At 39.1% G+C, this 20,028-nt stretch overlaps 1 protein-coding gene across 3 annotated transcripts in view; it reads left to right on the forward strand.

The window, feature by feature from the left end:
- The window catches only part of SFXN5 (sideroflexin 5), a 743,850-nt gene that overhangs the window by 262,951 nt on the left and 460,871 nt on the right, over window positions 1-20,028 (forward strand). For all 3 annotated transcript variants that reach the window (XM_030190957.1, XM_030190958.1, XM_030190959.1), the window contains one exon: window positions 1,584-1,649. In XM_030190957.1, the coding sequence (XP_030046817.1) occupies window positions 1,584-1,649 (66 nt within the window). The remainder of the gene's footprint in view (window positions 1-1,583; window positions 1,650-20,028) is intronic.

The raw sequence follows: 20,028 nt of genomic DNA on the forward strand, positions 1-20,028 counted from the left end.
CCTTGAGTATTGTGTTCAATTCTGGTCGCCACATCTCAAGAAAGATATAGTAGAATTGGAAAAGGTGCAGCGAAGGGCGACTAAAATGATAGCGGGGATGGGACGACTTCCCTATGAAGAAAGACTAAGGAGGCTAGGGCTTTTCAGCTTGGAGAAGAGACGGCTGAGGGAGACATGATAGAGGTATATAAAATAATGAGTGGAGTGGAACAGGTGGATGTGAAGCGTCTGTTCACGCTTTCCAAAAATACTAGGACTAGGGGGCATGTGATGATACTGCAGTGTAGTAAATTTAAAACAAATCGGAGAAAATGTTTCTTCACCCAACGCATAATTAAACTCTGGAATTCGTTGTCGGAAAACCTGGTGAAGGCGATTAGCTTAGCAGAGTTTAAAAAGGGGTTAGACGGTTTCCTAAAGGACAAGTCCATAAACCACTACTAAATGGACTTGGGGAAAAATCCACAATTCCAGGAATAACATGTATAGAGTGTTTGTACGTTTGGGAAGCTCGCCAGGTGCCCTTGGCCTGGATTGGCCGTTGTCGTGGACAGGATGCTGGGCTCGATGGACCCTTGGTCATTTCCCAGTGTAGCATTACTTATGTCCTTCACCCATTTTATTGTACTGGCTATTTTATTGTTGTTTGCATCTGCTTTTCTAACTGCTTTTACAGCTTCTGCAGATATTTGTCTTCTTTATTCTTCGTTCTTTGGGAATTATGAATGCTAGCACCATTTTCCTTACTTTTTATGTACTTTAAAAATAATAGCATTTTCTTTTCCCTCATATGTTTATTTTCCTAACTGAAAAGTTTGTTGCCCTTAAAATATCTTCTGCTTCCCTTAGATGTTCCCATCTAGCAACTCCATGATGTATTCTCACATCTTGATTAAGTTTTCCTGAGGTCTAGGACCCTTGCTTTTGAAAGAACCATTTCCACCTGTGTCCTGATAATAAACCACAATGTCCAATGATCACTGGATACCAGATGATCACCTGCTACAACTTCAAAAACACTTTTCTCATTCATAAACATAGCCAGTATTGCTCCTTCCCCTCTGTAAGTTCTATTACCAGTTGCTTTAACTGTTCTCCTTGTGAAAAGGGGAAGCGGGACTTCTCAGTTTCTGTACCCATACTATGAAACATCTGCCTGGACATTGACAGAAGACCGATTATCTTGTCTTCTGGAAAAGATGAAAAAGTAGATTTTTCCATCTGACACCTAGAAATGTCTCTGGCAGCCTACATGTATTTTTTCTGGTTATCTGGTGGATATTTGTTTAGGTGAGCTTGTTATTTGAGCAAGTGGTAGGGAAACTGGTGGAAAAAATTTTTAAAACATTCGTGTGATTCTCCAGTGGTATAATTTGCAATTACTTTTTTTTTTTTTACCTACAAATTGATTGTTTATCTTCAGTTTAAAAGTAGTTGTTGGTAACACATTTTGATGAAGTCCATACTAAATATCTCTGCATTCAAATTAGTTTTAGATAACCTAACAAGGCGGCAATGATGAGACATTTCCTACGGTTTATTATCTGATCAGATTGAAATAATGCTTGCATTTATTCTTTTAGCCTTCTCCTACTTCCAAGTTCATCCAAGGCTACTTTGGAGCTGTAATAAGTGCCGTCTCCATAGCAGTAAGTAACACTTTCTGTTTTATTTTCATGAAGAAATATAGTTATGCAGTATCAGTCACAACACTGAATTATCTCCTAGATTATTTTGTGACTTAAGGAATGTGCAATTATGGGCCATTCCAAATAACAGAGAATTTCAGATGCTGGCACAGCTGTGTATATCAGAAACATTTTGGAGTGAATTGTATATATGACACTGAAATAATCGCTATGCTATAAGCCTCACTTAGACACGGTTTATAGAATAGCATTTACGCCCAAGAATCACACCTAACTTTAGATCCAGCTGTTTGTACCAACTGAAATGTGGTGCAAATGTATGCACCTAAATTAGGTGCATATCCCCCTCCCCATTCTATAACATGCATGAATGCTAAGAATGCCCCCGTTCTGCCCATGACCCTCCCATTCTGTGCCCCCTTTTTTTACTCACATGTAAAATTTAGGTACGGGTCCCGCTCCTAAATTTATGCACATAAATGCCAATTAAATCCAATTAGTGCCAATAATTGCTTGTTAAAAAGCCAATTATTGGTACTAATTAACCTATTAATTGGTGCATGGAAATTGGGCACACGCAATGTTCAACAGCTTTTATAAAATAAGGGGTTTTATGTGCCACTGGGTGTAAACCAGACCACAGTTAGAGCCTGGCCCCAAGAGCAGCCGTAGAACAGTCAGGGCAAGTGAACTTAAGCAGTTTGAAAGTGCATGGCAGAATGGCTGTGCTTTGTTCAACCATGAATAGAGAAACCTGTTGAAAATGCTTTCTAGCATAGCTTTTTATCCCCTTCACCACTTAAGAGCTTGCCATACGTATGGTCAAAGAAATGTGTGGTTTTTTTTTGTTTATTTTTTGCAGTAGAATATTATTTTTTTATTAAAATTATCTATTCCAAAAATTCACTGCCTGTAGAAAAGCAACTGAATACAGCAAACCAATTTGTTCACCCATTGTCATCTGCTTTTTTAAATCTTACAGCCTTTAGATTCCTCCCTCCCCCTTCTCAACCCTTCAGGGCCTTTATCTGGTGGTCTAGTGGGTGACAGGCAGGAGTGAGTGTTCCCTCTTTGCTCCTACCTGGCCGGTGTTGCCTCCAATATGGTGCCCTTCACCAACAAGAGGCCTTGGGAGTTCAGGGGAGAGGGGGGGGGGGCTTGGATCAGAGAGCATGATGGGGAATTAACAGCAGTCCTGCAGCCCCTTTAAGATCGGGCCTGGAAGCATCAGGCCATGGCTATATGACCCCTGATGGAGGCACCTTGCTGAAACATATAATGTAAAAATTGCTATAAAAGCAAGAGAAAAAGGAAACTGATATGGTTCTCCAAGCAAGTGGCTGAGAAAATAAAGGCTAAAGAGTTGGCTTTCCTGAAATATAGAAAAACTCAAGAAGAGGAACACGGGGAGGAATACCAGATGAAACTGAAAGAAGCCAAGAGAGAGGTATGTCTGGTGAAGGCGCAAGCAGAAGAACAAATGGCTAGAAATGTAAGGAGGGGCGACAAAAATTTCTTCAGGTATATTAGTGAAAGGAGAATGACTAAAAATGGAATTGTGAGACTAAAAGATACAGCAAACCGCTATGTAAATAATGATGAAGAAAAAGCCAATTTGCTAAATAGATACTTTTGTTCTGTTTTCACTGAAGAAAATCCTGGAGAAGGACCACGAGGGACTGGCAAAAGTACATCTGAGAATGGAGTGGATATAGCACCGTTCACGGAAGAGAGTGTGTATGAACAACTTGGAAAGCTAAAGGTGGACAAAGCCATGGGACCGGACGGGATCCACCCCAGAATATTGAGGGAGCTCAGAGAGGTTCTGGCGGGTCCTCTTAAAGATTTGTTTGAAAGATGGCGGCTGAGTAACAAGCTAGGAAGGTTGCTCCATTCTTACTTGCTCGTAACTCCCCTTTTCTTTGTTACCGGACATTTCTAAAACATGCCTAAACGGAGAGGTAAATCGCGAGGAGGACCCGCTACCCCCCATTTACCTGGAGCGGTGACTATGGAGCGCTTCCTTCTTCCGGGCACACCGACGGGGTCTGGTTCGCTGCTTGAGGGTTTGGGGAGAGGTCTCCCGTTCCCTCAGCTTGAACAAGAAACATCCTTCAGCCCCGAGATGAGGATCCCTCCTCCTATGCCGGCTGCGGCGTTGAACTCAGTCCGGAGACTTCCAGAGGCGCAGGACGCGACGGGGTCTCCTGGAGCGGGTGCTGGGTCGACGCCTGAAACGCCGATGAATCCTGCTGTGCAAACAGCAGAGGTGGGGGGAGGAGAAGCAGCCTCTGAGGAAGAACACGGAGCAGTGGCAGCTCAACCAGCTTTTTCTTCGTTTCTTACTTTGGATACTTCAAATAGATCATTTTTGCCTGAAAAACCTCAACAAATTTCCTTGGACAACATTTGGGAAGCACTTGTAAGTTTAGAAACTTTATTTATACAAAAGTTTTCTCAATTAGATAAGAAATTTAACTGTGATAATGAAAAGATTGTTGAAATAGATAAGAAAGTGATGTCTTTGGGCAAAGAGGTGGAAATTAATTCTTCAGCAATAAAAAATTCTCAGCAAATTCAATTGAATTTAATTAAAGAAAACTTGTATCTTCAAAACAGAGTGGAAATACTAGAGAATTATCAACGCTCAAATGCTCTTAGACTGATAAATTTTCCAAAGCAGATTGCCATCTCTCCATTGATAACCTTCAAACAGTACTTAACAGAAGTTCTAAAAATTCCAGAAAAATCACATCCACCAATTTCAAAGATTTTCTATGTAGAACCATTTCGGAAGAAAGAACTATTACAAAAAGAAGATGCAAATGTTCAATCTTTGGACTTAAATTTAACTCAAATTATTGAGGGAGACTATGAGGCATATTTTCAAAGCAGTTTGGGAGGCTAAGTTCCATAGGTTTCTATGGAACTTTGGGAGGCTAAGTGCTTTGAAAATATGCCTCAATGTGGGCCTGACAACTACAACACTCAAAGTGATTTTCATACTTCAACCGGATAGAGACTGGATACTTAAACAATTTTTTCTTAATAAAAGACCAGGTTTCCTTAATTGTAATATTAGAATGTACCCGGATGTCTCTAGAACTACCCAGAAAAAAAGACAGGAATTTCTTAAATTGAGACCAAAAGTAATGCAACTTGGTGCATTATTTTGGCTGAACTTTCCTTGCAAATGTGTGATAAAATTAAATTCAATTAAGTATGTATTTTTTGAGGCAAGTCAACTGAATTCCTTTTTAGAAGTAAAGCTGGGAGACCTGCCTCAGCCATTACCAGAGACAATAGTAACATCAACCCCATAGATAGTTTATATTGTCTGGATAGCTTAAAACCGGCCACCATGATTTGATTTTAGAAGTTGGCTTCTGAAATTTACAGATTTTCCTAAAAATGTGGAAACCCCATGTTAATTGTGGACTATAGATGAGTAATGGATCTTTTTCCCTATTTTTTTTTGTTGAATTGCCTTAAAGTTTATGTTTTGATAATCTTTGTTTTAAGATACTAAATCATCTTTATCTGTATTCAAGATGTTCTTGATGTAATTAAAAATATAAATAAAAAAAAAAAAAAAAAAAGATTTGTTTAATAAATCCTTGGAGACGGGAGAAGTTCCGAGGGATTGGAGAACGGCGGATGTGGTCCCTCTTCACAAAAGTAGTGATAGGGAAGAAGCTGGAAACTACAGGCCGGTAAGCCTCACTTATTGAAAAAGTAATGGAAGCGATGCTGAAGGAAAGGATAGTGAATTTCCTGGAAGCCAATAAGTTGCAAGATCCGAGACAACATGGTTTTACCAGAGGGAAATCGTGCCAAACGAATCTCATTGAATTCTTTGATTGGGTAACTGGAGAATTGAATCAACGACATGCTATAGACGTAATCTACTTAGATTTTAGCAAAGCTTTTGACAAGGTTCCCCACAGGAGGCTTTTAAATAAACTCGATGGGCTGAAGATAGGTCCCAAAGTGGTGAACTGGATTAGGAACTGGTTGGCGGACAGACGACAGAGGGTGGTGGTAAATGGAGTTCGCTCGGAGGAGGGACAGGTGAGTAGTGGAGTGCCTCAGGGATCGGTGCTGGGGCCGATTCTGTTCAATATATTTGTGAGTGACATTGCCGAAGGGTTAGAAGGTAAAGTTTGCCTATTTGCGGATGATACTAAGATTTGTAACAGAGTGGACACCCGGGAGGGAGTGGAAAACATGAAAAAGGATCTGCAGAAGCTAGAAGAATGGTCTAAGGTGTGGCAATTAAAATTCAATGCGAAGAAATGCAAAGTGATGCACTTAGGGAGTAGAAACCCGCAAGAGACTTATGTGTTAGGCAGTGAGAGTCTAATATGTACTGAGGGGGAGAGGGATCTTGAGGTGATAGTATCTGAGGATCTGAAGGCGACGAAACAGTGTGACAAGGCGGTGGCCGTAGCGAGAAGGTTGCCTGGCTGTATAGAGAGAGGTGTGACCAGCAGAAGAAAGGAAGTGTTGATGCCCCTGTACAAGTCGTTGGTGAGGCCCCACCTGGAGTATTGTGTTCAGTTTTGGAGGCCGTACCTTGCAAAGGATGTAAAAAAAATTGAAGTGGTGCAAAGAAAAGCTATGAGATTGGTATGGGATTTGCGTTCCAAGATGTATGAGGAGAGACTTGCGGACCTGAACATGTATACCCTGGAGGAAAGGAGGAACAGGCGTGATATGATACAGACGTTCAAATATTTGAAAGGTATTAATCCGCAAACAAATCTTTTCTGGAGATGGGAAGGTGGTAGAACGAGAGGACATGAAATGAGATTGAAGGGGGGCAGACTCAAAAAAGATGTCAGGAAGTATTTTTTCACAGAGAGAGTGGTGGATGCTTGGAATGCCTTCCCGCGGGAGGTGGTGGAGATGAAAACAGTAACGGAATTCAAACATATGTGGGATATACATAAAGGAATCCTGTGCAGAAGGAATGGATCCTCAGGAGCTTAGCCAAAATTGGGTTGCGGAGCCGGTGGGGGGAAGAGGAGGGGGTTGATGGTTGGGAGGCGAGGATAATGGTGGGCAGACTTATACGGTGTGTGCCAGAGCCAGTGGTGGGAGGCGGGACTGGTGGTTGGGAGGTGGGGAATAGTGCTGGGCAGACTTATACGGTCTGTGCCAGAGCCGGTGGTGGGAGGCGGGGCTGGTGGTTGGGAGGAGGGGATAGTGCTGGGCAGACTTATACGGTCTGTGCCCTGAAAAAGACAGGTACAAATCAAGATAAGGTATACACGTATGAATTTATCTTGTTGGGCAGACTGGATGGACCGTGCAGGTCTTTTTCTGCCATCATCTACTATGTTACTATTTTAAGCCTTTGTCCCCTTTTGACCCACTCGTGGCCCATTGCACTTTAGTCTCTCTGACTCTGTGTTGCTGATTCCCTCTGTCTGCCTGTCAGTAACCCAGTTGTATACCTAATTTATCCTGCTGTCTTTAGAGAATACTTGATACATGTAAGCAACTGTGCTTGCTCTTCTGATCTTTTCTTAGCCTTTCTTTGTGCCTATGATCATTTATATCCAAGTTTTCTGCCTCCTTTTCTATTTTCGTCCCCTTCCTGGGTCCTGCTCCACCTGGATGATGAACACATGGCACAGTTTTATTTTATTCTTCAGCTCTTGATAAATCGTTTATCGTCTTTATTGTGCTATACTGTTACTTATTGCCAAGCAAATCAGAACAGTTTAGAGAGCAAATCATGCAATAAAATCATAAAACAAATTAAATTAAATTGGGAATGCCATTAAAAGATGGGAAGGAACAAACAAATCATCCACTCCTAAGAACAAAAACAGTCAACTCACAAGCCAATCATACATAATATAATGCACAAATCTCTTTGCAATTAACTAGGAACCTGTGCGGCCTTCCCACTAAGGTACGGTAACTTTAGATGACGAAAACTGGTTAATAATATGTTTTCAGTGTTGTATGAAAAAGGGCATATGATTTTTCTAATCTGATCATTTGTGGTAAGGAATTCTACAATGCAGGAGAAAGAAAATAAAAAGCAGATGTACGGGTTGATTCCCATCTGGCTCTGGATGGTGGGGTTAAGACACTGCAAGTGATCCCTGGGGTGACTATGTGGTTTACAATTTCTATTACAGGTACTTTGCACTGTCCCTAATGGGCTCACAATCTAATTTATATATTGTACCTGTGGCAACGGAGGGCCAAGTAACTTGCCCAGGGTCACACGGAGCTGCAGAGGGAATTGAACCTGGTTCCCCAGGATCTTAACCCACTGTCAGGCTGCAGCGGATCTTGTACTGCCAGCTTTAGAGGCTTCCAGTTCCACCCCAGTAGCTGATCAGCTGCTGCCAGCATTTCTTTGAAGTACTGGTTTTGTATAACTGCGGCAAGCATTGCTATTGCATCACCAGTACAAAGAGGAAGTGTGCAGGAGCAAGGTCACTTCCACTATGCATCACTGTGGCAATATAGATGCTGGCCATAGTGGTATACATTGACTGGCACTTTAGGGATTAAACTCAACTGTGCAGAGCTAAATTTGAATTACCTATAAAATTTATTTAATTTATTTATTTTTAAAACTTATACCCGGCCTAAAAAAAAACCCCCAAAAAAACCTAGTAGCTTCTGCCACAGTTCCAGGATTGCTTGAATTGGATCAGAGCCTAGCAGATATTTAAATTTGAATTTTTAGGTTTATTTTTTTCCTTTTCTGAAACCAAGCTCAAGGTGAGTTATTTTCCTGCTTAAGAGGACATTAAGTGACCTTCCCCCTGCCCCCTGTCTCCACTTCTTTTCTCCTTTTTTTTTCTCTTTCTCTCTCTTTGGTATGCTTGCTTTCCTATCTGGAAATGGAGTTCCTTTCTTTTCTTCTGATTTTTAGCATGTGCTCTGCTCTGCCTTTGGCAGGTAGAGCGGTCTAGTAAGTCATAAAGGCACAATCCCCTCTCAGTTTTCTAAATCATTCCATTAGTTTTTTTAATATTGTATTTTTAGATAGTACACCGCTTAAATCTGCTTGACCCGTATATGAGGTATAAAAAGTTTTAATAAACCGTAAACCATGTTAGCTGTTAATGCAGAAATTATGACACATTAACTTCTAAGGTGCTGTGTTTACTGTTACCACATGTTAATTGCCATCTTATCATTTAACACAGCTTACTAAATAGACCCCATAAATTTGTAATAATTATAGTTTAGAGAGGAATTTTTTTCTGTTATTTCTTAGTGTATTTTATATGGCTGTCCAATTTAAAAAAAAAAAAAAAAAAGGATGTGTCTTGCAAAGAAATCATCCTACATATTACTTTCTCTATATTTCCAGCAAGTTGTTTTATCGCTTGTAAAAATTTAAATGGTTATAAATAAAAAATAAAAAAATAAATCATTGTTACCTTAAACACAGACAATTTCAGCTAAGAGAAAAATGTTTCTGAAGTTGTATCTTTTTTTCACATGAGAGTGTGCCACTTCATGAATGGTTAAATTAACAGTGAAGTTATGAGTTTGGAACAGGTATTCACACCTTTTTTTTTAAATAATAAAAAAAACAGCTAAATAAAAAGCAGTTTCTTATTTTTTTTTTAGTTGCTTGGCCTTGTAAGGCCCTAGACCTCATTAAATGATCTCTGCTGTCAATTAGTAGCAAATCACCTCCCAGTGTGAGCCTATTAGGACTAGATGACCTGAAAACAAGTGCCAGTCCCCCCAGTGGACTGCAGAGATCTTGGATTAATTAAAATGATCCCCTTCCAAGCTGGCTGGCAGGCAGTCTTGTGGGGGAGATCTGAAATAAGGGGCTTGCTGTGGAAGAGGTCATGATAAGTTAGTGATTTGAGGTCATGTTTTCCATAGCTTTAAACCTTTCCTTGTCTGTAAGGCAGAGCAATATTTATAGTGATTAGCACAAAAGCTCGTTAAACTTTCTCAATTATTTTTCCTCATGGAACCTTAAATTCGCAGTCACAAAGGCAATGTGTTGGTTAGCTAGACTTCTGGTTTTATTCTCATAGGACTGTTTATGTTTTTTTTCTCTCTGTTAGACTCATATTAGCCTCCTGTCCTTTATTTAGAAACCTTATGTGGTTGTGGGTGCAGTTTAAAAGGGAAATGGGATATTGTCAAATAAAAGCTAATCCAGTTGTTCTCTTGCCTAATTAGAAATGAGCTGCCTTCTCCTCCTGAGTGTGTAAAGGAACTGTATTATTTTCAAAAGATGCTTTCTGTTCTTTGTTAAATGAAGTTTTGAAAAGACTGGTAAAGTAAGAATGCTAGATTTCAATGGGGTGTTTTTTTTTTTTAAATCCCTCTTAGTAAATTGAGGGATTTTTATTTTTATTTTTTTTACTCTGGAGGTGATTCTAAAAAAGTGTGCTTAATAGATGTGCCCAGTGGGCATCTGTGTGGCACCTGTTTTTAAAGAAAAATAGTTGCCTACTTTTCTTTTATAGAGTATTTGTGAATCAGGTGAAATACAAACCATAATTTAAGCAGAAGTACTTGTCAGCCAGGGACCTGTTGTAAGTGCTCACCGCGAAATGCTGGAGACATACATGTAATTTATAGTATCCTGTACGTTATGTGCATGTGTCAATTCCACTTATGCTTCACCCAGACCATAACTGCAAAATACATGCTATAAGATATGTGTGTATTAGCACTTTGGCCAACTTTTGGTTTTTATATACATATGTGCACATTTATACATGTGTATGCCATTTTTCTAGTCCTGGATTACTGTGCACAGAACCAGTTGGTGGCAGCAGCGATTCTGACTTTTACCCTGAAGCAACCATTGGTTAAACGGAGATTAAAAGAAAGTGCTACTCTTATGATATTATTGACATTTTGAGAGTATACATTGGACTGTGTTGCTTGTTTGACATTTGGACAGGGATTTTGCTTGATCTATATTTGGTTGAAGGAGTTTGATGAGTAATGACTAACACTGATATAAAATGGAAAAAAAATAAGGACATGAGATAAAATGAAGATTTTAATAGATTAACTTTGTGAATTAGGAATGATTGTGAGTTTTTTTTTTGACCCATAATTACAAAGGGGGCTGAGGCACATGTTGATCAACGTGTCTGTGGGCTGTTTAGCCATATCAGGTCTTTCCTTCCATAACCATAGAGGTCTAATGATTTTCAAGTTGTGATTTTCACTGATTTTGTTTTTTCATGTTACTTATGGATTTTTTTCAGCAGTTTTTGTCCATGATTTTTTTTGTTATATGCCATTATTCTAAACATTCACATGTGTAATCGGCATATGAATGTTAGAGTCCACTTTATAGAATTATCCTTCTCAAGGTGCATAGTTTCCTTGACCGGTTATCTTCCCAGAGTGTAGTACCTATCCACGTCTTTGGAATCTAAGTTATTATTGCCAAAAAAAGTCCTGGAGATTGAAGACGTGTGCTGAAAGATGTAAAATTATGAATAATAAAAAGACAATAGATGATATACATATTAATGGTTATGCTAAATAAAAATAATACAGTTCCTTTCTAATAACAGTAATATCATGGCTAATAGGAAGGTGGAGGTTAATAATCAATCCTATAACAGTGAGTCCATAATCATAAACAGAAAAAATTAACAACAGTACCATGTGAAAAATTAACAAAAGATGATACAATGTGTTTCTAGCAGTATTAATACCAGCATGAACACAGCTATACCCACAAACAGTATCCCCAGATAGTAAACTTAAGAGTCTGTGGCTCCAGGCACTGTTGTTTCAGGGTTGTGGGCTGCATGAGGCAAGGATGTCTGTGTAGGAGATTGGGGTCCTGTAACTTCACTGCTGTGGCTGACAAGGCCTCAATTTGGAAAGGTCCAACATAAACAGGATCCTTCCAAGTTTTATAGGTGTAATGTTTGCGGTGTACTAGATCTCCTATTTTCAAGGCCTTGATATTTGCTGTACCGACCCCCCCCCCCCCCTTCTGTCTGGCAGTTCCTGTGAAATGCAAGACAGAAATGTGATTAGAAAGTTATAGTGCAGTGTAGGGATTATGCTGTGGGGAGGCTCACACAGGCAGGCATCATGTTGCATCTAGAAGACTTCCATTTAAAGTGCCGCATGGTGTCCATGAAGGTAAATAGTCCATATAATAGTTGTCCAATTCATGAGGAACATGTCATTAACTTAAGGATGCTCTCAGATTTCATTCTTTGTACAGTTCAAGGTATATGTAGGATATAATAAAAATCTTATGTGAACAGAAGCATTATCAAACATGAAAAAATCAGTTGCTTTAGTAATATTAAAGCTGACTGTGTTAACCGAAGAAAGGAATTAACATATGAGTTGACACCTAGTAAGCAAAAAGGACTGAGGGGCAAAAGAAGAGAGCCAAAGAAAGAAATCATCATAACTCAAAATGTAACATAAGTAATTAAAGATTATATAAAAAAGAGTAATATTCCGACAAGTCAAACCAACAGTTGAAATGCTGGAGTTTAACAATTCACCCAATAAATTGAGTATGCCCTTAAACCACACAAATGAGTCCAACTAAAAGTCTCTTTCCAGCAATGCAGCTGTAGGTGTCACTGTTTGGATACTATACAGTCCTGTATAGATTGGGTCTTGCCACGTTTTATGGCAAGCTTTTATACCAGCTGGTCAGGCTGATATTTGTAAACAGGATAACATGATGCTTCTGAAAGGTGTCAATGTTAGAGTAACAAAGGGGGCTTTGAATGAAAACAATAAAACAATTAGAGCAATGTGCTTAATCTCTGCCTAGTTCCTTAACAAAATGCCATTAGCTCAATGCTGGTTTCAGGTTTTATACTTTATGCAATTCTGGTTATAGTTAATTTAGAATAAAATCAATTGCTATTCTGGTCTTAACTAAAAGAATATATCATAATTCATATACATATCCCTATTCAAAGACTTCCATATATATTCACATTTCTCATTCTTTCTAGCTAACTTGCAATATCTTTTCTATACATGCTGTTCTACTAGCCTGCACTCCTTCCATGTGACTATTCACATTATGTAATGGTAAACAGTTCACACAACTGGCCTATTTTTAGCTCATTACAAATAGACCTTCTCATTTGTTTAAACATTTCTAACTTTGTACATAAATTTTTTCTAAAACTGATTGGGAAATTGCTTCCAACTTCTGCACAAGGTTTCTGCATTATATTCAAAACATAATTTTAAATCTTTACCATTGTGGTAAAATCATTAGACAGGCACATGTCATTAATAGAAAAATAAAAAATCACATCAGCATCCAATTGTCAACAGTGTGGAAATTAGGGGAAATAAAGAAATTTAGGGCATTAAGTAATCAGGAGCACAGTTTCTCCATTTATACTAAACAAAGAATACAGAAAATAGAAGAAGAGTTTAACATTCCAGATATTTGTAAAGAGTATCTCAAATATATATATATATATATATATATATATATATATATATATATATATATATATATATATATATAATCTTGAAACACCCCTCTTGTTGCTGAAACAATATGATGAAAGAGAAGGCAATTTAAGTTATTTGGGGCAAACTAGGCAGTTGCCTAGAAAGGTTATATCTTCTGCAACAGTATAAAACATTTTCTTTCAAGGTACACAAAATATCTTAACTTCTTAGTCTAAACATTCATCTAAATTCACTTGTTCTGTGGGGTAATTTCTCTGGATTCCCAATTGTCTGGGGTACAATAATATTGATCATAAGAGTGATGAACTAAACAGATTAAGTACTTCAGCAGACAAATGTTGCCTTGCACAAATCACAGCAAGACAAAAAGTTCAGCAGGACTGTGTTAAATTCTGTGTTGATAAATCTAATACAGGCAAGAACCTTTACAGTTAAGGTAAAATGTTGAATGCAATGCATCAAAAATCAAAGTTAAAAAAGAAAGAAAATATTTCTGGATATTCCACTGGTCTAGCTATGTCATTTTTAGGATACACATGTACATGTTTCATTCATAGTTTCTTAAAACAAGCAAGGAAAACAATAATGTTGGCATGAGAATGTCAGGAAATCTAATAGCTAATGTAAAAGCTACCTAGCTATAAAACATACAACAGAGAATTCAGAAGAATTAATGGCAGTAAAAAGTACAAATCCTAATGAGGTAGACAAAGGTGCATCCTTGGCTGACCTTTACAAGATTCATAGAGCAGGCAAGAAATAGCACATGGAGTGGAGGAGTGGCCTAGTGGTTAGGGTGGCAGACTTTGGTCCTGGGGAACTGAGGAACTGAGTTCGATTCCCACTTCAGGCACAGGCAGCTCCTTGTGACTCTGGGCAAGTCACTTAACCCTCCATTGCCCCATGTAAGCCGCATTGAGCCTGCCATGAGTGGGAAAGCGCGGGGTACAAATGTAACAAAAATAAATACATAAAATAAACGTTTGCAAGTCTTATGAAGAAATTTGGAAATTAAAGATTGTATTGTAGTGTAAATATAAATCACATTCCTCCTCTGCGGTGTGAATTGGGCCCTGAAACACAAAGCAGTGGGAAAGAATGGTATTCCACATTCTGGAAAAGAAAAACAAATTTAGTGTAATTTAAATATAAAATGCAATTAAATCAGCCTTAATAGGGACAGCCGAATAATCCCATAAGACTTGAGTGAGAAATAAAAAATCATAACGGAAACAATGGCACTGTCTGTGAGGAAGTTAAATACAGGACATAACTGATGAGCAAAATGAATGTACACAGCTAAAAGAAGATAGCAAAAGGCAATTCAAGAGATATTCAGACTGCTAACCAGTTAAGTAAATGGATAAAGATAGGATAACAAAAGGGCTGACCTAACATGAAGCTAACTGGGCACGCCTATCTTAATATCAGCTAGTGTCTGGTGGGCATCGATCTTAATATCGGCTAGTGTCTGGTTAACTTATGGGTAGCAGCTTTGGGGATTCCTGTTGCTTCCTCTATTTTCCCTCATCCTAGTCCTCCCTTCCTCTCACCCCAATGACAAGAAGCCCCCCAACCAGACCCCCCTATCACAAGTAGGCCTCACCCCAGACCTTTCTTTTCTAGATTTAGTGGTCCTAAGGGCAGGAGTGATGTCCACTCACTCCTATCCATCATGGCTCCAGCCTCAAAATGGCCTCTTCAACCTCTAGCTGCAGTCTCATGGTACTTGAAAGTACCTTATTGTTAACTAACAACATTTTACTCGCTAATTTCAATCTTCACTTCCTTCACTGAGATACACAGCACCCAGACTCATAGCATACAATATGATTGTAGTATAAAATATGCATACTTGATCAGATTCTGTCCTTGCCATTTTCGAGACTCAGTGTAGAAGTCTGTTTGGTGATTGTCTTACTTCCCAGCTACCAGAGTTGCCATATAAGCACCACTTGTGCCCATCATAGTACATCAACAGCCATGATGTCCTTTGAGTTTTGTTTTGATTCCAACTGGCATTTCTTTCCAAATATTTCTTTTCTTGTTTTTAGACTGTATACTGCCTTGGAGGAGACGTGCCTATGGGCAGAGAGTAGGCGCTCCTGTGCTAATCGGGTAGTGTGCTACCCAATTAGCATAGGAATAGTATGGGAGCTCTTTCCACCTCTTAAATAGGTGGTGCTAAAGGATCCCATGGTAATGGCACATGCTATTGGGGAAATTAGCATGTGGCCATTACAAAACAAAAAATGGAAATTGGCTGCAGCGCACGGAAAAGCCATGCGCTTACACTAGTACTGGCCACTTTGTAGCATGGCTTGGTAAAAGGACCCTAGGGAGAGCACCTTTAAAACTTGTCTCAATTCTATGGACAGTCAGTGTAATTGCTGGAGTACAGTTGAAGTGTGATCAAATGTGTTATAACCAGTCAGCAACCTTGCCCCACTGTATTCCGCAGCAGTTACAGTCTGTAAATGCTTTCTATAGAAGCTGAAGGATAGCAAAGTGCAGTAGTCCAGATTGTTAGGGGAAAAAAAGCATGAATCGATGTTGCAGGGTCCTTTGGACCCGATAAGGAATGTAATTATCAAATCTCATGTCTGTTTTTAATCTTTTATTATTTTATTTCACCCTTTCCCTTTCTTTTATTCTATTGTTTATTTTCCCATTTTTGCAGTTTGCGCGAGTTTCTGATCTTTTCAACATCTAAAAATGAATAGTATTCAGTAAAACCAGAAAAATCCCAGGAAAGCATCTCTTTTCTCGCTAGACACCAATCATTAAGTGAGCTGCTGGGGAAACTGGTAGAGGAGACTGAAGGGAGTTCATGAGGCATTTGTGATCACACAATTACTGTAAAATATAGGGCATTAAGCATATACAGCAACAAGTAGTACTCAGAGGCCAGTGTACTGTTAGGAGAGCAAATTTTTGTCCATCCGCTTTGTGTGCTAGAACAGTAAAGAATGTGCACGGACTTTGCAGACTTCTCCAACTCCACAAATAGTAAACTTTTAAATGTAGTTTTATTTTAAGTAATAGTTAATGATTGTGATGAAAATTTATGTAAAGTAGCTTCTTAGCTGTTAGTGCACATTAAACTTGCATGTTTTTAAACAATAGGATAAATTATGTTTGGGTAGTAATGAAAAGTAGACAACTCTTTTTATTTTTCATTAATTTGAAATTTGAGTCACGATTTTGAGCCCATTTTCACCTATAATTATTTCACAGGCTTTATATATATCTATATCTATATATCTATATATATATATCTATATATAAAAGGCACCACCAATGTTCTAAATGAAGCCTCCAGCTGGAAGTGTGAAGCGGTAGAGATATCCGGTTTCCCCATGAGTGTCTGCCCCGCCCTCGCTCTCTCTGTAACACAAACAGTGAAGGAAAACACAGCACAGCACGAAATCGCTCTTTCTGTAACAGTGAAGGAGGAGGGAGGGCAGAGAGGGCAGATGCCCTCACTCTCTCTGTAACACAAACAGAAGGAAACAACACTGAAGGACAGACAGCACAGGGGATGGGAGAAAGGGCAGGGACACACACACTCCCACATGCACACTCTGAAGAAATCCTTGCTAGCCCCCCCCCCCCCCCGTTTCATTTGCGTCAGAAACGGGGCTTTTTTACTAGTATGTATGTATGTATATATATATATATATATATATATATATAATATATATTTTTTTGTCTGTATATATTTGAGGTTTTTCCATTTTATTTTTGGTTTAAGACTACCTAATGATGTGTAGTTTTTTTTTTTTAATTGCAAAATTTTCCATAGGAAAAGTGCACACATGATTTTTCTACTGGGCCTATTTACATAGAAGGGAAAAATTGCATGTATTGTTTTACAAATAGTGCACACAGTGTGGTATAGCAGATAAACCTCAAAGATTGCCGAAAGTATTTAAACATGAATATGTCAGATCATTTTCAATGGTTCATTCAGTAACAAATTTCAGTGAGCCATCCAAATGCTGAATGACTAAAGTATAAAATAATATAAAAATTCTGCTGTAAGAAAGATCATTGTTATTTAATTTGAGGCCAAACTAGTGTCATTATTAGATTGATTGACATCTAATTTAAGATATCACAAAGTACTTTTTTCTGTTGCTTTTCCAGACGCCATTCATTGATATTCAGTGCTATGTTTTATGAATTAATACCCAATTATGACCCTAGAAGTCATATTCCTATTTTGGATATGTAGAAGCTGGCATTTAGATGTGTATATTTGAAACATACCTAAGTGCCGATTTTTAGAAAGCCTTGATGCACATCCAAAACTCAAAAGTGTACATTTGGCAAGGGCATGGTCTGGGCATGTTTTGTGTGGGACCAGGGTGGATTTTAAAGGTACATGTGCATTCCCTATTTCAGAAGGGAAATGCACATGTATGTCTGCCAGCCTCAGGATGTCTAGCTTAGAGAAAACTGCTCATTTTGTGTGATTGCTCCCATAATACCCCAGTAACTCTGGGGTAATACTCCCCTACACCACCCCAAAAGTGATACTGACATACACGTGTATTTTGGCATATACACGTGCATGTTCTGAAATAGCAACATTGATGCAACATTGAGCCTGCAAAGAAGTGGGATAAGGTGGGATACAAATGCAACAAATAAATAAATGTCTGTGTGCTGCCACATCCACATTTATCTTATTTTTATCCTGTTGCTAGTTTAGACTAGTGGTTCTCAATCCAGTATTTAGGACACACCTAACTAGTCAGGTTTTCAGAATAACCTACAATGAATATGAATAAGATAGATTTGTATATACTGGAGATAGTTCGTGCAAATTTCTCTTCTTCATATTCATTGTGGATATCCTGAAAACCTGTCTAGCTGGTTGTGTCCTGAACTGGGTTGCGAACCCCTGATTTAGACTCAGATGCTTGTAGAATGTATGTTCTCTCTGCATGTAACTGTCCCCATATATGTCCATTCCTGGATATATTTTAGAGCAGGCTGTATGTCAGTGAATCCTAACATTCTAGTGGACACTTTTCACATGAACATCTCAGTTACGATTTGTATGTCATTTCTAAAATCTACATCCATATTTGGATAGACTAAGATAGAAGGATATAAAGAGGTTTTGTCCAGAATAGTGAATATGTAGAGTAGGTTAGCATTCCAGTCAAAAAGAATTAATTTACCTTGTCTTGAACATGGCTTAGCTATATAGTTGTTTGTCCGGTGTATGACATTGTCAAGTAACTATTTTTTACATTGTAAAAGAGATTTTTACTTAGTTTCAAATGAAGGTATAAAATATTGCATTAGTATGATCTATGACATAACTAAAACCCTGAAACATCTATCATAGAAGGAAAATATTAAAGATGTTCCATATAAAATCACTCAGAAGAGGGCTGTGCACTGGGGAGGTGAGAGATGTTGCTTCTAACAGCCTGTAATTAATGTGAGACACCCAGAATTATACATTGAGAAGTGGTTGCCAACTGGCTCTTTGTTAGATAAGTAACAGATGAAACCAATCTGTTGTTGAAAATCTCCTTCCAGTGTATTCTGTTAACTTAGGGGTCCTTCTATCAAGCTGCGATAAAAAGAGCCCTGCGGTAGTGGCGGGGGCCGTTTTTGCCATGTGCCAGGGCCCTTTATACTGCAGCGGGTAAAAAGCCCCTAAAAATGACATGGCCATGTGGTAAGATTATTCTTACCGTTTGGCCATGCAGGGGGGAACACTTACCCCCACCCATTGAGGTGGCTGTAAGGGCTCCCATGGTAACCCGATTTGTGCCATGCTAGAAATTGTGGAATTATTTTCCGTAGCACCGGAAATGGCGCATGCTCGAGGTGGAAGGGTCGGCGGTAGTGCCAGGTTGTCACACGGCAACCCTTTAGTAAAAGGGCCTCTTAGTTCTGGAAGTTGTAATGAAAAAAAATCACACTTTCAGGTAAATGAGACAGATTATAACCTGTTCATTACTGCAGAATGCTCTTGAATTGAAAGTAAAATCTAATAATTAGCAAAAATATCATGGTGATTCTTCTTGTTATCCCGGGGACACAGAAGCCAAAAAAGAAATAAAAGCTACATGTTAAACCGTTTGTGAGCCCTTGTGCCTAGGCCGAGGCTAGGAAGGACCTTGGCAAAGGCCTAGGGTAGACCAAACAGGTGCTAAGCAATACCACGGCCACAAAGCCCCGCTCACTCAGGACAATCAACTAGCACCACCAGAAAAGGGAAATAGACCACTCAGGCGGGCTACAAGGCCAATCCGGAACCACTCGTACAGAGTTCAAGTGTACGGGCCTCACGGCCGAACTGGAGCCGATTCATACACTAGGGAAGGGACAAAGAACAACGAGGGGTTGCAAAAGGACTGGAGCACATGCAACACACACAGCGCTAGCTAGTGACACAAGGAAAGGGTGATAGACAAAAAGATGGCAGGTACAGGCTATGACCAGAGGAAAGAATGCAAACAAAGGCTACACAGAAACACAGGTGGCAGAGGCAAAGCCCACAGGGAAAAAAGGGAAAGTGGAGGACAGAATGGGACACACTCTACAAGAGCGAAGCTCCACAGGAGCACTCTAGGTTGTACCATACAGCACTCAAATACATTAGGCTGTACCATACAGCACTCAAGGAAAAAGGGAAGCCACCTATAGGAATTCACAAGGCTGTGCTACACAGGTCAAGGGAATCCACTCACAAGAATACACACAAGACTGGCCAGTACAGAACTCAAAGTTAAAGGGAAACCACTCATAAGAATACACAAGGCTGTGCCACAGAGTTAAATAACAGACACTAGAGACAAAGGGAAAAGCAAGCAAACAGGGAAAGCTCCTTTAAATACACCAATCAGATAAGGAGCAATGCTCACAAGAATCAGGAGACAAATATAGCAGTCAGAGTTAAAGC

The sequence above is a fragment of the Microcaecilia unicolor genome, chromosome 2 (assembly GCF_901765095.1).
Source record: "Microcaecilia unicolor chromosome 2, aMicUni1.1, whole genome shotgun sequence".
In the NCBI taxonomy this organism is placed as follows: Eukaryota; Metazoa; Chordata; class Amphibia; order Gymnophiona; family Siphonopidae; genus Microcaecilia; species Microcaecilia unicolor.